The 14,584-nt window shown below is 47.8% G+C and overlaps 1 protein-coding gene across 1 annotated transcript in view; it reads left to right on the top strand.

Moving 5' to 3' along the window:
* The window catches only part of LOC147605803 (transcription initiation factor TFIID subunit 1-like), a 117,440-nt gene that overhangs the window by 16,650 nt on the left and 86,206 nt on the right, over window positions 1-14,584 (top strand). The window contains exons 2-6 of the mRNA XM_086792979.1: window positions 4,702-4,764; window positions 4,878-4,917; window positions 5,208-5,507; window positions 5,617-5,726; window positions 13,385-13,544. Coding sequence (XP_086649105.1) covers window positions 4,702-4,764; window positions 4,878-4,917; window positions 5,208-5,507; window positions 5,617-5,726; window positions 13,385-13,544 — 673 coding nt within the window. The remainder of the gene's footprint in view (window positions 1-4,701; window positions 4,765-4,877; window positions 4,918-5,207; window positions 5,508-5,616; window positions 5,727-13,384; window positions 13,545-14,584) is intronic.

A 14,584-nucleotide genomic window follows, 5' to 3' on the forward strand; every position in this document is an offset into this window, starting at 1 on the left:
GAGAAACAGCGTCACCTTCCGGGGCCGGAAGCTGGCCCAAAGGCGCTGCCAGAAGTCCCTAAGAAAGGCAGGGGAGAGCCCCTGTCGCCGCCAATGCTCGGCCGCCGCCGGGGTGCTCGCTATCCTGTGTCTCTGAATCCGCCGCCCCAGCCTCGCTGTGTACTGAAAAAAGGGGATGCCTGGGCTGGTAGGGGCCAAGTAGGGATCTCGCCAAAACCACTCACCTGGATCCCACTGAAGGCGAATAAGAGGCCTGCTGTCCCAAGCCCATAATCTCCAAGAACAGTCCTCCCCTATCGAGGCCGGTGAGGGGTCTACATACCACTGTCTCTGATGAAAGCCGACCACCCGCACCCTCTGAAGAATACATCCCTGGAGCCCATCCAAATCTAGTCGTGTCCTCTGAAGCTGGCCACCCTCTCCCACCTCGAAAGTGAGTGGGGCGACTCTCTCCGCTGTGCCGCAGACCGCTAGAAGGATCTCATGCCGAGTAAAGACACCCATCCACTGTGGAGGTGGAGGGTCCTGTACTGGGGTCCGCCACTCCCGGGGGATGGCCGCCTCAATGTCCTGTCTCATCAACTCTCTGCCCCTCATCCCACTGAGTCTCCTCTCCTGAGCCTTGAGAGGCAGCTGCTGAAAACCTATCCAGTCGTCTAGGGACTGGGCTGGGCCAGAGCTCAGCGGGCCCCACGACACGTGAGACCGCGATCCAACCATATGGCCACTGGGGAGACGAATCAAGGGGTTCCAGATCAAAGGCTGCCTCAGGCGCTCCTCATCGGTGCCCGGGGGAGTCTGGAAGAGTGACGGCCTCAGATGCGCCCAGGTCCTCAGAAGGCTAGCTGCAAAACGCTCCTCGAAGCCAAGGCCCACTCCTCTGGATCGCTGCTCTGTAAAGATCCACCTGATGCTGGGGGTCCAGGGGCCGCTAAGAGAAGGGGTGCGGCTGAGCATCTTGGAAACAAGAAACTCCTTCCACGGCTCAGCGCCTGGCAGGAGGCCACGAACTACCAACTTGCCAAGCAATGCTCGGCTTTGGCAAATAGGATCAACAATGCCCAGGCCGCCTCTCTCCCTCGGCTGAGTGATCACGCCCATGCCACCTTGGCCCTGGCGGGCCGCCCGTCGCCACCGGACCAAAGAAAGTTCCTGATGAGCCTCTGCACCTGGCCAATGCACGCCCGTGAGAAGGCCCAGCAAGAAGTGATGTACCACATAGTAGCAAGCAGAACCTGGTTGGCCACAACTACTCGGCCAGCCAGAGATAAACGAGCGGTACTCCAATACAGAAGCTTCTTCCGAATGCTCAGAAGAAGGGGGGCTATCTGCTGCTCCGGAGATATGTCAATGCCCACATAGCATCCCAAATAACGCACTGTAGTGCCGGGGGGCAGCCACTGAAAACCGTCAACTGGCCTCCAAGTCGGGGGGGGCATAGAGCTGACCCACAACCCACACGACTTGTGCCAGTTGATCAGAGCGCCCGAAGCTCTGCAAAACCTGTCCATGGCTAAGGCGAAGCGGCGGAGGTTCTCCTCACCTCCCTGAAGATAGACAGCAGTGTCATCCGCAAACTCCGAGTCTAGGAGCTCCTCCGAGGTGCGGATGGGAAGCTAGAGGCCCCGCAAACCTGTATCCTGTGCCGTCAAAAAAGTGCTCATGGCCTCCGCCACAAAAAGAAAAAGAAAAGGCGCCAAGGGGCACCCCTGCCGCACCGAGCGCGAGAGCTGGAACCTCTCTCCACGCACGCCCTGTATCAGCACCTGGCTATGAGCCGATGTGTAGAGTGCAGAGACCCCACGGATCCACTGAGGGGGGAAGCCCATCCTCTCCATAGTGCCTTCCAAGAAGGCCCAGTCCACCCGATCATATGCCTTCTCGAAGTCGAGAAGGAGCACTGCCAGATCCTCCTGTCGAAATCTAGCCAGAGCCGTAGCCTCCCAGAAAGAGAAAATGTTATCCAGAATGCTCCTATCCTGGATGAAGCCTGTCTGCGTGGAGTGGATGATGTCCGGAAGGTGAGGCTGAAGCCGCCTGCTGATCGCCTTAGCTAGGACCTTGTAGGCCGTGCCTAGCAAGGTGATCGGTCTCCACTGTCTAATCTCCAGTCTGTCTTCTCCCTCTTTGGGGATCAAGTGGATCAACCCCTCTGCCATGCTGTCCGGCATGACTCCTGACTCCATAATCTCCTGGAATGCCAATCTGAAGCCCCTATGTAAGAGGCCCCAGTACCTCTGGAAGAAGGCCACCGAAAGACCGTCCTCTCCTGGGCATTTGCCCCGAGGTAATGCCTGAAGAGCCTCCTCCAGTTCCGTATCCGAGAAGGGGGAGAGAAGGGAGTGCTGCAAATGGGCCGGCACAACCGGTCTCGTGAAGCTCCAGACTGCCTCCCGAGCCTCTCTCACCCTGTCATCTGCTGGCTCAGCAGAGAGAAGATCCCTGTAAAAATCTGTGGCTATAGCCCGAACCCTGGGGGGATCCACCACAACCTGGCCATCAGCCTGCCGAAGATGCCTGAGACCCTCTCGTGTGAAGCGAGGCCCTGTCGCCTCAAAGAAATCTCGAGTCACTCTGTCTCCAGCCTGTGTCCAAAAAGAAGCCCGAGCATGGAATCGGAACTCCACCCTCCTCTCCTCGATGGATCTGATCTCAGTGCGAGCTGACTCCATTTGCTCTGAGATCCAAGGGCTCGTAGGATCCCTCTCTTGGAGTCTCTGGAGGGACGCTAGACTCCTCCGTAGGCTCCTCTCCTGCTCTCTGAAGGCCTCCAGCCGGTCCAAGGCAGCCTGTCTGAGCATCTGGCTGATCTCCTGCAAGCCACTGGCAAGATCGCTGGCTGCCGATCCTCTCCTGAACTGCAGCTCCTGCCAGACCTGCTCAACTCTGATCGCAACCTCGGGCTCCTCTATGAGACAATCTGGAATCCGGACGCTCTGGCCCTGCTCTCCTCTCGTGGGGTCCTCGATCTGGAGAAGCACTGGAAAGTGGTCTGAAAACGAGGAGCCTGCGAGTATGCCCACTGTGCCACCTCTATCACAGGCCCACTCATCAATGTAAAACCTGTCGATGCGGGAAAGGTTAACTCCTGTGGCCCGTCTATCCGAGCGCGAGAAAGATAGACCCCCCTGCAACCTGCCAAACTCCGGGAGAGTCCACGGATCCTGGCCTCTCACCTGTAGCACTAGTTCCTCCCAGGCAGCGAGCTCCGGCCCATGAATGGTCTGCTCCCTCATATACTTATGCAACACATGTCCAGATATTCAGTTTGGGGTTTTTTAGTGTAGCAAATTTATGCACAGCCCAGGTACAAAGCATTGTCAAGTAGTGAAGCGGATCTTGTGCTATCTTCAAGGCTCCTTGGATCTTGCATTGGTATATCCGCCGCGGGGGGGGGGGGGGGGGGTGGGGCTTGGAGTTACATGCTTACAGTGATTCCGATTGGGCTGGTGACTATGATACACGGCAATCCACCAGTGGGAATTGTTTCTTTTTGGGGCATTCATGTATATCATGGTTGAGAAAAAAGCAGCCCATTGTTGCCACATTTACTTGTGAGGCTGAATACAGGGCAGCCTTTAGAGCCACAGTAGATTGTGTATGGCTGAGGAGATTGATGAGACTGATCTTCGTGAGTGTTAGTAGACACCCACCACCATACCCACTGACAGTTAGAGTGCTATAGGCGTGGCACGAAACCTAGTGTTTCATGCACGTACTAAGCACATAGAGATTCATTATCATTATGTCAGCAGGGAGAGGATTCATGCAGGGGAGATCTCATTATCTTACTACTCTACACAGGACAATGTTGCAGATCTGTTCACGAAGGCGTTGCCTTGAGAGAAGTTTGAAGCTTTCCGCAAAGCTTTAGGCTTACTCTTCAGTGCCTTGAGAGAAGTTTGAAGCTTTCGAGAAAGCTTTAGGCTTACTCTCCTACAGAGAGTGATCTGTTGCCAACCTTGTACAGGTTCACATTTTGATATTGTCCCTAACAGACTTGATTACACAGTTTTTGTCCGTCGCAAGCTAAGAAAATTTACCATTGCAACACCAGTAGGATCAAAAGACTATGTTACTGGTCAACTAATGCCTTCCATCCTCAATGAAATGGGCAAACATGGATTCACAATTAGTTGGCATTTGATGTCTTGAAAAGTTGAAGTGTCTATGACTAACACATCAAGCAGGAGGAATGTGGTTGGCTAAGACAAAAAGCTGCTACCCATGCAAAAGCAACTCCGTGCCTTTTTTGAAAAAAAAAACTCCATGTTGACACCCTCGGAAAAGCACCTGCAAAACTTTGAACATGTGTCGGAGTAATTGCCAAATCAGTGTGTTTCACAACTGTTTTATGCTCTGAGGGTTGACCCTTCACCATCTCATATTGCACGAGCAGCTCTTTAAGAGAGGAGTGTCTTTATATCTTCTTGGTGTTTCGCTGTTTGGCTATTATTTCTGTATAGTTTTATTTTCTCCTGCACATCTTTCTCTTTGCTTGTCCAATGGTCTTTTTGTGAGCTTTTTTTGTTGCTCTTTCTTGTAAGCTGGTTCACATTTGGGTAAGGCTTGGTCAACAAACAAGCAGCATGCAGTTACGGAACTTAGAAGACATAATTTATGAAGAACCGACTGTCCTCTCACCTATTAGAAACACCACTTAACCTTATATGCTTATCAGTTTTGTTTTGGTTTGAACAGGATGCAAAAGAGCATTTGTTTGCATTGGCTGGCCAGTTCAAAGAATCATTGGTTGACATTAAGGTATGTAGGGTTAAATCATATGTTTTGGCACTTGCATGAGTTTAATGAAGAAGATTAAAGGAATTTTCAATGTGTTTGGTTTGACTAGAAATCTCATTTTTGATTGGTGGCAGGAATCAGGTGCTCTCTCAGACGTTAGTGAGGAGCAAGAAGGTAAAGGTCACTTGAAAGAAAACTTGGGGCTGTATCACAAAAGAAGACTTCCCTAAAAATCAGCTAGACCAAGAATGGATTTGTTGAATGTTTGTAAATAAAAATTATAATGCATGCCTCTTTCATAACCACTTCTGTTTAAGAATAGGTTTGCAGGATATGGGAGGGAAATGGGTTGAGTCACACTTCTTTTTTTGTTCACGCAGAATCTGATCAATTTGATTATCTAATGCCATAGATGAATATGGGACGGAGGTGGGTTAAGTCACATACTTTTCTTTTGTTTGCAGATTATGGCAGGAAAGCTGATAATGCAGTGGATTATGAAGATATACAAGAAGAATATGAAGGTCCAGAGGTCCAAATGCAGTCTCAAGATGAGGAGGCAATATCACAAGATCAGTCATTCTATGCTCAGGCTGCCTTGGCAGGATCATCATTACCTCTCGGAGAGGATGAAAACTATGATGAAGATGAAGACTATGACAAAGAGGAAGGTCGTGACAAAGAAGAAAAGTCTTGCAAGGAGGAATTCTATCACGAAGAAGATGAGCATCCACAAGAAACTGTCGTACAAGAGTTGGTGAAAGGTGCTGTACTATCAGGAGACAGCAGCATTGATTAAGTGTATTGATAATGTCCAGATGGTACCAAGGTAGGCTTGTTGTCAGAATGTAATTTGTTCCTTCTCCTCTGTAGGAACTAGGACGTTGCCCTGGTCAACAGCGGACTTGACTGGAGGCATTGCAGATCATGATGCCTTCTCAGTAAAATGTCCGGCTGAAGTAGTTACTCGTGTTCCAGTGAAGGTAAGGCAGTTATGCCATTTTCCTTTTTCATTAAGCACACAGTTAGCTGTCTGGGATTAACATAAATCTGCACGTGTATACATGATCAGTTTTCCCAAAGGATATTTTTTAAACTGGTTGTTGTGTCTCTATATCACATGGGATATTTTCCCCTACAGTTAGGTCCCTCGTATATGCACTCTGCAGCTATTAACTTAAGCTTACTGCGATTTCATGACAATTCTGTGTTCCTCAATTGCACCAAAGCACAGGAACTTCTAGATGTGCATGTGTGCATGGGTGTGAAGGATATACACACATTTACAGATTAGAGAGAGTCACAAAACTTGCAAGTGCTAGTGTGCCCACCCTATGATGTGGTAGTATAGAAGGCAATAGTGAAACTCTTGTTTATCTGAAAAGCAACACCACTGTATGGTGGTTAGGTGTCAAACTTTACTTTTTGAATGGAAGGTTTCTTGTGGTCAAGGTGGGATAAAAAGTTGGCTGTAATATCTTCATTTTGCTCTAATTAGGCTGCAATGAATATCCTGACCTGATTGATGCACACCCTGTGATGGTGTGCATATGCCAAAGTAAGTTTCTCTTTCTCAATGGGCTTGCAAGCATTTTCTTTTTAGGTAGTGTAAGGATGAATAACCTTTGGCTAATCTATTTATGTTGAATTTGTGGCTATGGAAATTGATGCTTTAAGTGTATAGACCAGTTTTTTTTTTTTCAAGAAAGAGACTTCTATCAAGTATGAAAATGACATACAAAAATCACGGCTGTAAGCCGGAAAAGAATAGAATCACCCCAATATGTAAGGTGATTTCATCCACTGAGGAGCATCATGATGTCATGAGAGACCTGTGGGACTAGAGGAAAAGAAAGTGCCATGGTCCCACTCCCTCATAAATATTACGCGCTTTGCTTGCGCAGAACGAGAGGACCCTTGAATATGAGCCCAAGTAGCCATGAGAATATGGATGATGTCACCCCATATACTACTAATGCACTGAGATCCAAAAATTTGGACACCCTGAATAGCCTCCGTGCATCTAGCTCTCCAGATCTGCCATGCTGTAATACTGTCAACAATCTCCCAACTGGTGTCAATCCTCTGTCTGAGAGGGGTGTATAATCAGGTGAGGGACATCTTGCAATAAATAAACCATGCTGGGCAATATCTGTATGAATGAAAATAGTAGAGTCTATACCACTGCCCTCGTTAAAAGGCTGTGGACCGGACTGGAAGAGCCAAGCAACTATCCCCCAAGTCACGTGCATGGCGCGGCCACTCAATTTGCCCATAAGTTGGGCTATAGAAACCCAAATCTGCTGTGCAATGCTGCATCCCCATAAACAATGCTGTACAGTCTCAAAATCTACCGCACATCTAGGGCAGGTAGGTGTTACACCGAAAATTGATCTCCACTGATTGGTGGGGAGACCACCATGTAAAAATAACCAAAAGAAATGAGATCTGGCTCCTTTTGTATGAATGCCAAAGCCTGTGTCAATATCTGCGTTGTATCACTGGAGAGATATTCTCTCTCTCCCAATGAGGCCTGAGAGTAGGGATCGTATGCATTTGTTGAGTGAGGAGAAGCTTGGCATTCCGGACCGTGAAATTGAAAAAGGGAAGGCTATTTAATGGATCGAAAGCATCAATCCACTCCCACTCTCCTGGATCCCACTAAAGATATCTGATAGGACTACCATCATATAGCCACAAACACCAAGAACCATGCATCACTATCTGAGAAGAAGGGTCAATGAATCAATGCTTTCTCGAACAACCAACAATCCTCACTGGACTAAGCCTACTATTTGGGATGATCCCCTCCATGCTACCTCTCCTCAATCTCCCACCAGGCATGATAGAGTAGATGATGCAATCTGAAGCCTCCTGGCCCGAGAGAGCAATGACATGCAGAGGTATGCCTCCTTGCCTGGGAGAGCAATGACCTGCAGAGGTATGCCTATCCTCGAAAAGAGTCCCAGCCAACTCGGATGATAGTCTCCATGAAAGGTCCTAGAGAGTCACTCATACGGAATAGCTGCATCAATTTGATCAATATGTATGCGAGAGCCCCTAAGATGCTGAATGGATGTAGCTCTCCAGCACCCTTGTTGTTGGTGTTCATGACCTTTCAAGTCCTGACTCTTGAGTGTGCTGAGGGTGCCATCCATTTATCTTTTGCTATCTCAATAGTGTGAGGGAAGAGCAGGACATTCTGGAAAATCAATGTAGGTATGAGAATGATTACACAAAAATATTGCACCATCATGGTTGGGCAATTCATGGTTAGACATTGTAGTTTTTTTTTTTTTTTTTTTTTTGGGGGAGGGGGGGAGGTGTTGTGTTATACACAATTTCACTGTACTTTAGACCATATCTTCACCCTTCATTCGAGAGGCTTTATTCAAGAGGCTAGATGACACAAGAAAAGGGCTACATCATAGTCACAGGGGAGGGGAGCTTGGGACGCGCAGCAACGGGGACGGAAGGGGACAGACGGACGTCCCCCTGGAGGCATCCCTTACAAGGGACGGGGGACAGGGACGGTTACTGGCTGGGGATAGTGTGGGGGGCGGCCCTTGTGGGGGACACCGTTGCGCCTTGCAACGGTCCATTTTCTGGCCGTTTTTCGACCGTTTAGGTGGCCGTTTGGGGACGCCTTCTCCTCTTGGGCCTTGGCACTTGCCTTGGCCTTTGAGGCTTGGCCCTTGCCGCTTTCTCTTGCCTATCTATATAAGAACAAGCACACACACACTTCCTCACACACACCCCTTCAAGCAACTTTCAAGTCTCTTGAGTCTTTGGCACTTTGCTCATTGCTCAAGCCTCAAGCTTCAAGCGGCAAACCACACTCTATTGACTAGTCTCTAGTATTTACTCTCTCTAGTCTCTCTCTCTCTCAAGCCTCTTCCAACTTCCAAGCCTCTCACACAAGGCTCAACCACTCTAGTCTCTAGACTCTAGAGTCTAGAGTCTACTCTCTTAGCTCTACTATCTAGTCTCTACCGTCTAGACTCTCTCCCTCAAGCCTCTAGGTCTCTTGAGAGGGAGGGGATCAGAGAGGGAGAGACACCTACAGAGGCAGATTACAGGCTTCTTTTGACCAGAGATTGAGCAGTCAAGCCAGCAGGCATTGCAGCTAGCCCCAGAGTATAGCCGCACTAGAGGTACACTGATTGATCGGGCTATAGAGCTGGGGCGGTCCAGGCGCCCCAAGATGAGAGGCCCATCTCGACACCGACGGAGACTACAACAGAGGATCAGGACCATACTAGCACGGCATGGGAGACGTCCAGTCAGAGTACTCACCATGGAGGACATTGAGGATATCCGCCATCGACCGATGAGAGACATCTTTGGATAGTGATGTGTATGATGCTTACCTTTGTTGCTGGAGTTTTCCTCCGAGATGTTATCCATTAGGAGCTCCTAGTACCGTACTTTTCCTCATAGTTATTTCAGTTTCAGTTAGTTGTTTTTAGCTTTTCTTACACAGACATTGTATCAGATCCACCAATTGTTGTAACCTTTTTGGTCTCATAGGTCATTTTGGCCTTCTGAAGACGTTAATATATCATTTCTCGCTCCAGCCTCTTTCTCTCTCTCTCTCTCTCTCATAGGTCATTTTGGCCTTCTGAAGACGTTAATATATCATTTCATTTCATTTCATCTCTCTCTCTCTCTCTCTCTCTCTCGGCTCAAGCCATCTTCAACCATGACATCCTCCTCACGTGCCGGGGCTTCCTGTAGGAGGACGACGGGATGGACATGGTCTGAGGAGGTTAACTACACCCCATCCGCTCATGGAGGCGGTTCTCGGCCATGGGCATGCAAGCTTTGCCCGTACCCGCGAACGGGTGGCGCCGACAAAGTGTGAGCGCACCTGTCGCATGAGAGTGGGCATGAGGTGCGGTTTTGCACGAATGTCACGCTTGAAAAGAGACGAGAACTTCTTGACAAGATTGCTGTCTACGAGGCGGTCGAAGCGGCAATAAGGACACCACGAGTGGCCATGGATCCCGTGACGATGGGGAGAGGAACTCAAGCCTCTACGATGGAGTCATGTGGTGGATGGGGATCATGCACGCCATCACCTTCACCATCGAGTCGGAATGTTGCTCCATCCATGAAGCCAGCACCCTCCATCTCCACGGTCTCTCAACCCTTGCGTGGTCCACGGTGACAATCTACACTTGGGGAGAATTGGAACCCCAAGTTGAAGGAGGAGGCGGATATGGCGGTGGCCCGCTTCTTCTTCCTCGACCACATTGCCTTTCAAGCGGCTAGGTAATTGCAATCGATCATTGCCAATTCATCATTCATGTTTTCATCACCCTAGTCCTCTTCTCATTAGTAAATTGCTTTCTTGAATAGGTCGAATACTTCAAGGCCATGGTTAAGAAGATTGGGGAGTATGGCTCAACCTATACCCCCCTCTCATCTGAGAGCTTGCGCACTACATTGCTCAAGAAGGAGAAGTGCATTATAGAGCAAGCGGCCGACAACACAAAGCGGCAATGCCCCTCCCTCATTGTGGATGGATGGATGGAGCGACACCCGCAAGAGGAGTATTCATTGCGTGGTTGCATATTCCCGCGGATGAGATGTACTTCATCTCATCTCATGATGCATCCGGCACTGGGAAGAGCGCGGATGTGCTTGCGGCGGAGTGGGCTACCACCATGGAGATCATTGGCCCCGAGCATAGTTGTTTCTCGTACCGATATGAACCCATTCGTACCGTATGGTTCGTACGGCATGGTACCGTATGATATCATACGAAACGAGTTTTTTTTTTGTCCCCCATCACCTTGAGAAAAAAATTCCAAATGCTTAAAAAAAAAATAAAAATCCTGCTTAACGAAGATCCCAAATGCCCGCAATACTTCGCAACTTTTGTGTTCGCTCACTATTCCATATGGGGTTGCTGAGAGACCTAAAAAATCTGGCAAGGTAGACTGGTAGTGTACACTTGATTGGTAGGATGAGAGAATCTTGCTACATCACTTGGAGATCCCTGGTATAGGTAGGCTAGACAGTTAGATCCTCAAGTTATGTACGAGGGAGAAGATTTGGACATGGCCATTTTGATCTAGAGAGGAGTCTCTAAACCTATCACCCTAGGTGCACTGCTTATATTTGTGCAAGGACGGTCCCTTAGTCATAAATGCTACACTCGGAGACGTTTGGTATTGCATTACCTATGCAGGTTCTTTTTTGGAGACAATTGGGTGATCCAACTGGGAGAGAGACATCTTGAGATACATCTCTATGTTCTGGTTCCTCAAGCACTGTAGACTCCTCTCCCCCCAACCTTCCCTCACATTCAAGCTTGAAGCTCTATAGTTTGTTGTAAGTGTTAAAAAAAAACCGTATTTTATCGTACGGTATCCGAAAATTTCATATCGTACCAAAAATTCCTGTATGGTATCGTATCGTACAGTGTTGTATTTTCATACCGTGACAACTATGGCCCCGAGCCTTCCAATAGGGCGGCGGGAGCTATCCTCCAAGGTATGTATGGACATGTCACGGTGTCCTTTTGTATGGCTCATTGCATAAACCTCCTCAAGGACATAGGGGCATTGCCATGGATCAGCCCGCTCATTGAGGAGGCCAACACCATGGTCTTCTTTGTCAACCACCAAAGACTTCGGCACACAGTCACAAGGGAACGCCGTTCCAAGCTCTTGGAACGGGGGAACGCGTTCCATAGAGATAGCCGTTCCCGTTCCCGTTCCAAAATGGCACCGCAGACCATGTAAGAAATATAAGTGAACTATGTATCATGTAGAACACATCTATGCATTATCATGGCCACTACTGAGATGGTTTGAGGTTCTTTCTTTACTATGCCTCTTTCCAAAGCATTTACAGATATATAAAGTAAATTTATAAACACATTTATGCAATGATGTGGCGTTCCCGATTCCGTTCCCTTTTATTCAAGCTTTTCGTTCCCGTTCCAAACAGTCATCCGTTCCCCAAAACGTTCCCGTTCCCTTGTGACTATGCTTCGGCATGAGTTCAACAAGAGGTCCTCTCTCTCTCTCCTCAAATATTCCGACATCCGGTTTGCCTACAACTTTCTCATGTTGGGCCGGTTGAAGGATTGTAGCGGTGCTTTGAGAGGCCTTTTCCTTAGCGACGAGTTGTCAACATGCAAGAGTCCCATACAAACACTCGCCAAGAGTGTAGGTTACGGGTGGATGATGCCTCTTGGTGGGAGAGTGTGAAGACCACGGATGCTATGGTGGGGCCCACAGTCCACCTATTGAGGATTATAGACGCTATGCAACCATGCATAGGCAAGGTCTACGAGGCCATGGATCGCATGATAGAGAAGTTGAAAGACTTCGTGCTTGACGAAGACAAATACGAGGAGATCCAAGCCTTGTGTCTAGGAAGGTGGAATTCCTACTACTCTCCATTGCATGCAGCAGCTTATGTGGTGGACCCAGAATTCCAAGGCAACAAGCAGGAGAGCAACTGGGAGGTGAGGGCTGGATGGAGGATCATCTTGGACCGTCTTGTGCCTAATGCATCGGTTGGGCGCAAGATTAGGGACCGGCTTTCCATGTATAGGTCATTTCATGGCTCCTATGGCTGTCATGTTGCACATATCGACCGATCCAAAGTTGGTGCTACTCTATGATGGGAGGACTTTGGTTCGGATGGATCGGAGCTACAGCAATTGGCCATCCGCATACTTAGCCAGGCCGTTAGCTCCTCTTTCTTGGAGCAACTTTGGAGCACCTACAACCACATTGCCTCTAGGAAGAGGAACCGGCTGGGGATAGAACGTGCCAATGACCTTGTCTTCGTCAGCGCGAACTTGCGAATGCTTTGCAAGAGCGTGACCAAGAAGACAGATCCCTTCACCGAGTGGGAGATGAGTCAACAAGAAGAGCAACAAGAAGGTGAGGTGTAGCAGCAGCAGCAGCATGCCAATGAGGATGAGAGTGAGGATGAGCTTGATGCTCCTTAGGCACAAGCTACCCATGACCATGAGGCGAGCACTTCACGTGGATGATCATTCGTGGATCATGATTCATGGGCCTTACTACTTAGCTCTAGCCTCTAGGCTTTAGCACTTTTTGTCATTGACTCATTTGAGTCCTTCCATGTATTGTGCCTCCTTAAGGCTTAGTCCCGACTCTTGAGTCATGACTCATTTTGTATCTACTCAATTATTAATACAATCAACCGTCAACGCCTTCACTCTTTGATCGGCGTATTTTCTTAATATGACTCAAAAGCTTACCATTTTAGTGTAAATTTGTGCTCATTTTGATCTACTTCCAAAGTAGAATAAGTGGAGTAGAAAAACTTAAAAAAAAGTATTTTTTTAGTCCCGTTCCGTCCCCCGTCCCCCGTCACTTGTGACTATGGGTTACATTCAGGCAGGGAAAGTATATTTAGGAATCTGGCTAAGAAATTCGTAAGAGATAAAGAATTTCCGACCCAAAATTCAGACTGCAGTAAGTGCAAGCTCAAATTTAATTCTTGCTTCAAAGCGTGGACTTAGTTTTTGAAGTACTACTAGGATTTTGAGTTCTTGTCTTGCTTTTGACAGTTGCAATGCCATACCTGAAATAGTGCTCAGTGAGGTCAAGGGCAAGTTTTTAATGCTTGATGCTTTTGTATTTTACAGGAGGTTGGTGCTTATAAAATTCCATCCAATCTTGATTGGCCTGTGCTGTACGAGGAAGATGGCAAAGAAGTTCTCAGGTTTTCTGAGCTCTTTGGTCAACATGAACTTCCCTTGGTTTGTAGGAAGGACAAAAGGCATCAGAAGGATTTCCTTCCTAAAGGTGAAACTTCCTATTCAATAGCAAATGATACCCTTTTCAGAGTAATGCTGATATATATATAGAATGTCTGTGTCTATTCTTTTAGATGGGTATCTTTTTGGTAGTTCAAGAGCTTTTTCTGCATCATTACTTCTCTAGAAAGGTCAGTGATGAAATTATCAACAAGAATGGAGCCCTATCAAGTAACCAGGAATGAGAGGCAGGGAAGATGGTTTGTCATTATGTATGGTCAAAAGTGGCTGCAGGTTGTAGGTTAAACAGGGGTTTGAAAAGGGTGAAGAAGACTGTATGGCAGTTGATACAGAAGACGGGAATTAATTTATGGCAAAATTTTTGACAATAGCAAACAGGGAACTGCTTCTATCACAAAGCAAGGGCCAAAGTGGCCAGGTGTCAAGCTAGGTTCCTCACAGGTGTAATGGCTTGAGAAGACATGCTGTGGCAGTTGCATTCATTTTTCCTCTATGTCAAAGTGCCGCATTTCAGTGACTTGGTCAAGCTAGATATTACCATGTAGTGCCCTTGGGAACCCATGTGATGCCAACCTCCTTTAAGGGAGAGGGGTCTGTGGCTTTTCTGAAAAGTTTTGAGCACCTGACTGAGTTCATGTCTGCCACCTTCTGTATCCAAAGGCCATGCTCATCATCATACCTCGTAGGAAGTCCATCTCATCATGAGTTAGGATGTTCGCGGTGTGAATTCCACAAGGATAATGCTCAAATACTGAACATAACAAGCTTGGGTACCTTGAATAAGATTTGGGCTCAGTAGGAGTTGATGAGCAGTCTATTTACTTCCCTTTCCCCCTCTGCCCATGGTGGCAATGAGTTAAAATGCAAGAAGCCTGCTGGCAACTCCTTCCTAGTGATAGAAGGATTTTCTGCTGGGAAAAGAAAGGTCTTAGAGGAAATTTTGGAGGTAAAATTTGTTTTCTTTATGAAAGATGGCATGCCGTTTGATTGACTATTTGTTATTCCCTTGGGATGGCCTGTCTTTACATTTATGAAATATGTTTGAGCACCTGTAGTGATGACTTTGTG

Source organism: Cibotium barometz, chromosome 58 (genome assembly GCF_041138505.1).
Source record: "Cibotium barometz isolate CiBa-2024 chromosome 58, ASM4113850v1, whole genome shotgun sequence".
NCBI classification, from domain to species: Eukaryota; Viridiplantae; Streptophyta; class Polypodiopsida; order Cyatheales; family Cibotiaceae; genus Cibotium; species Cibotium barometz.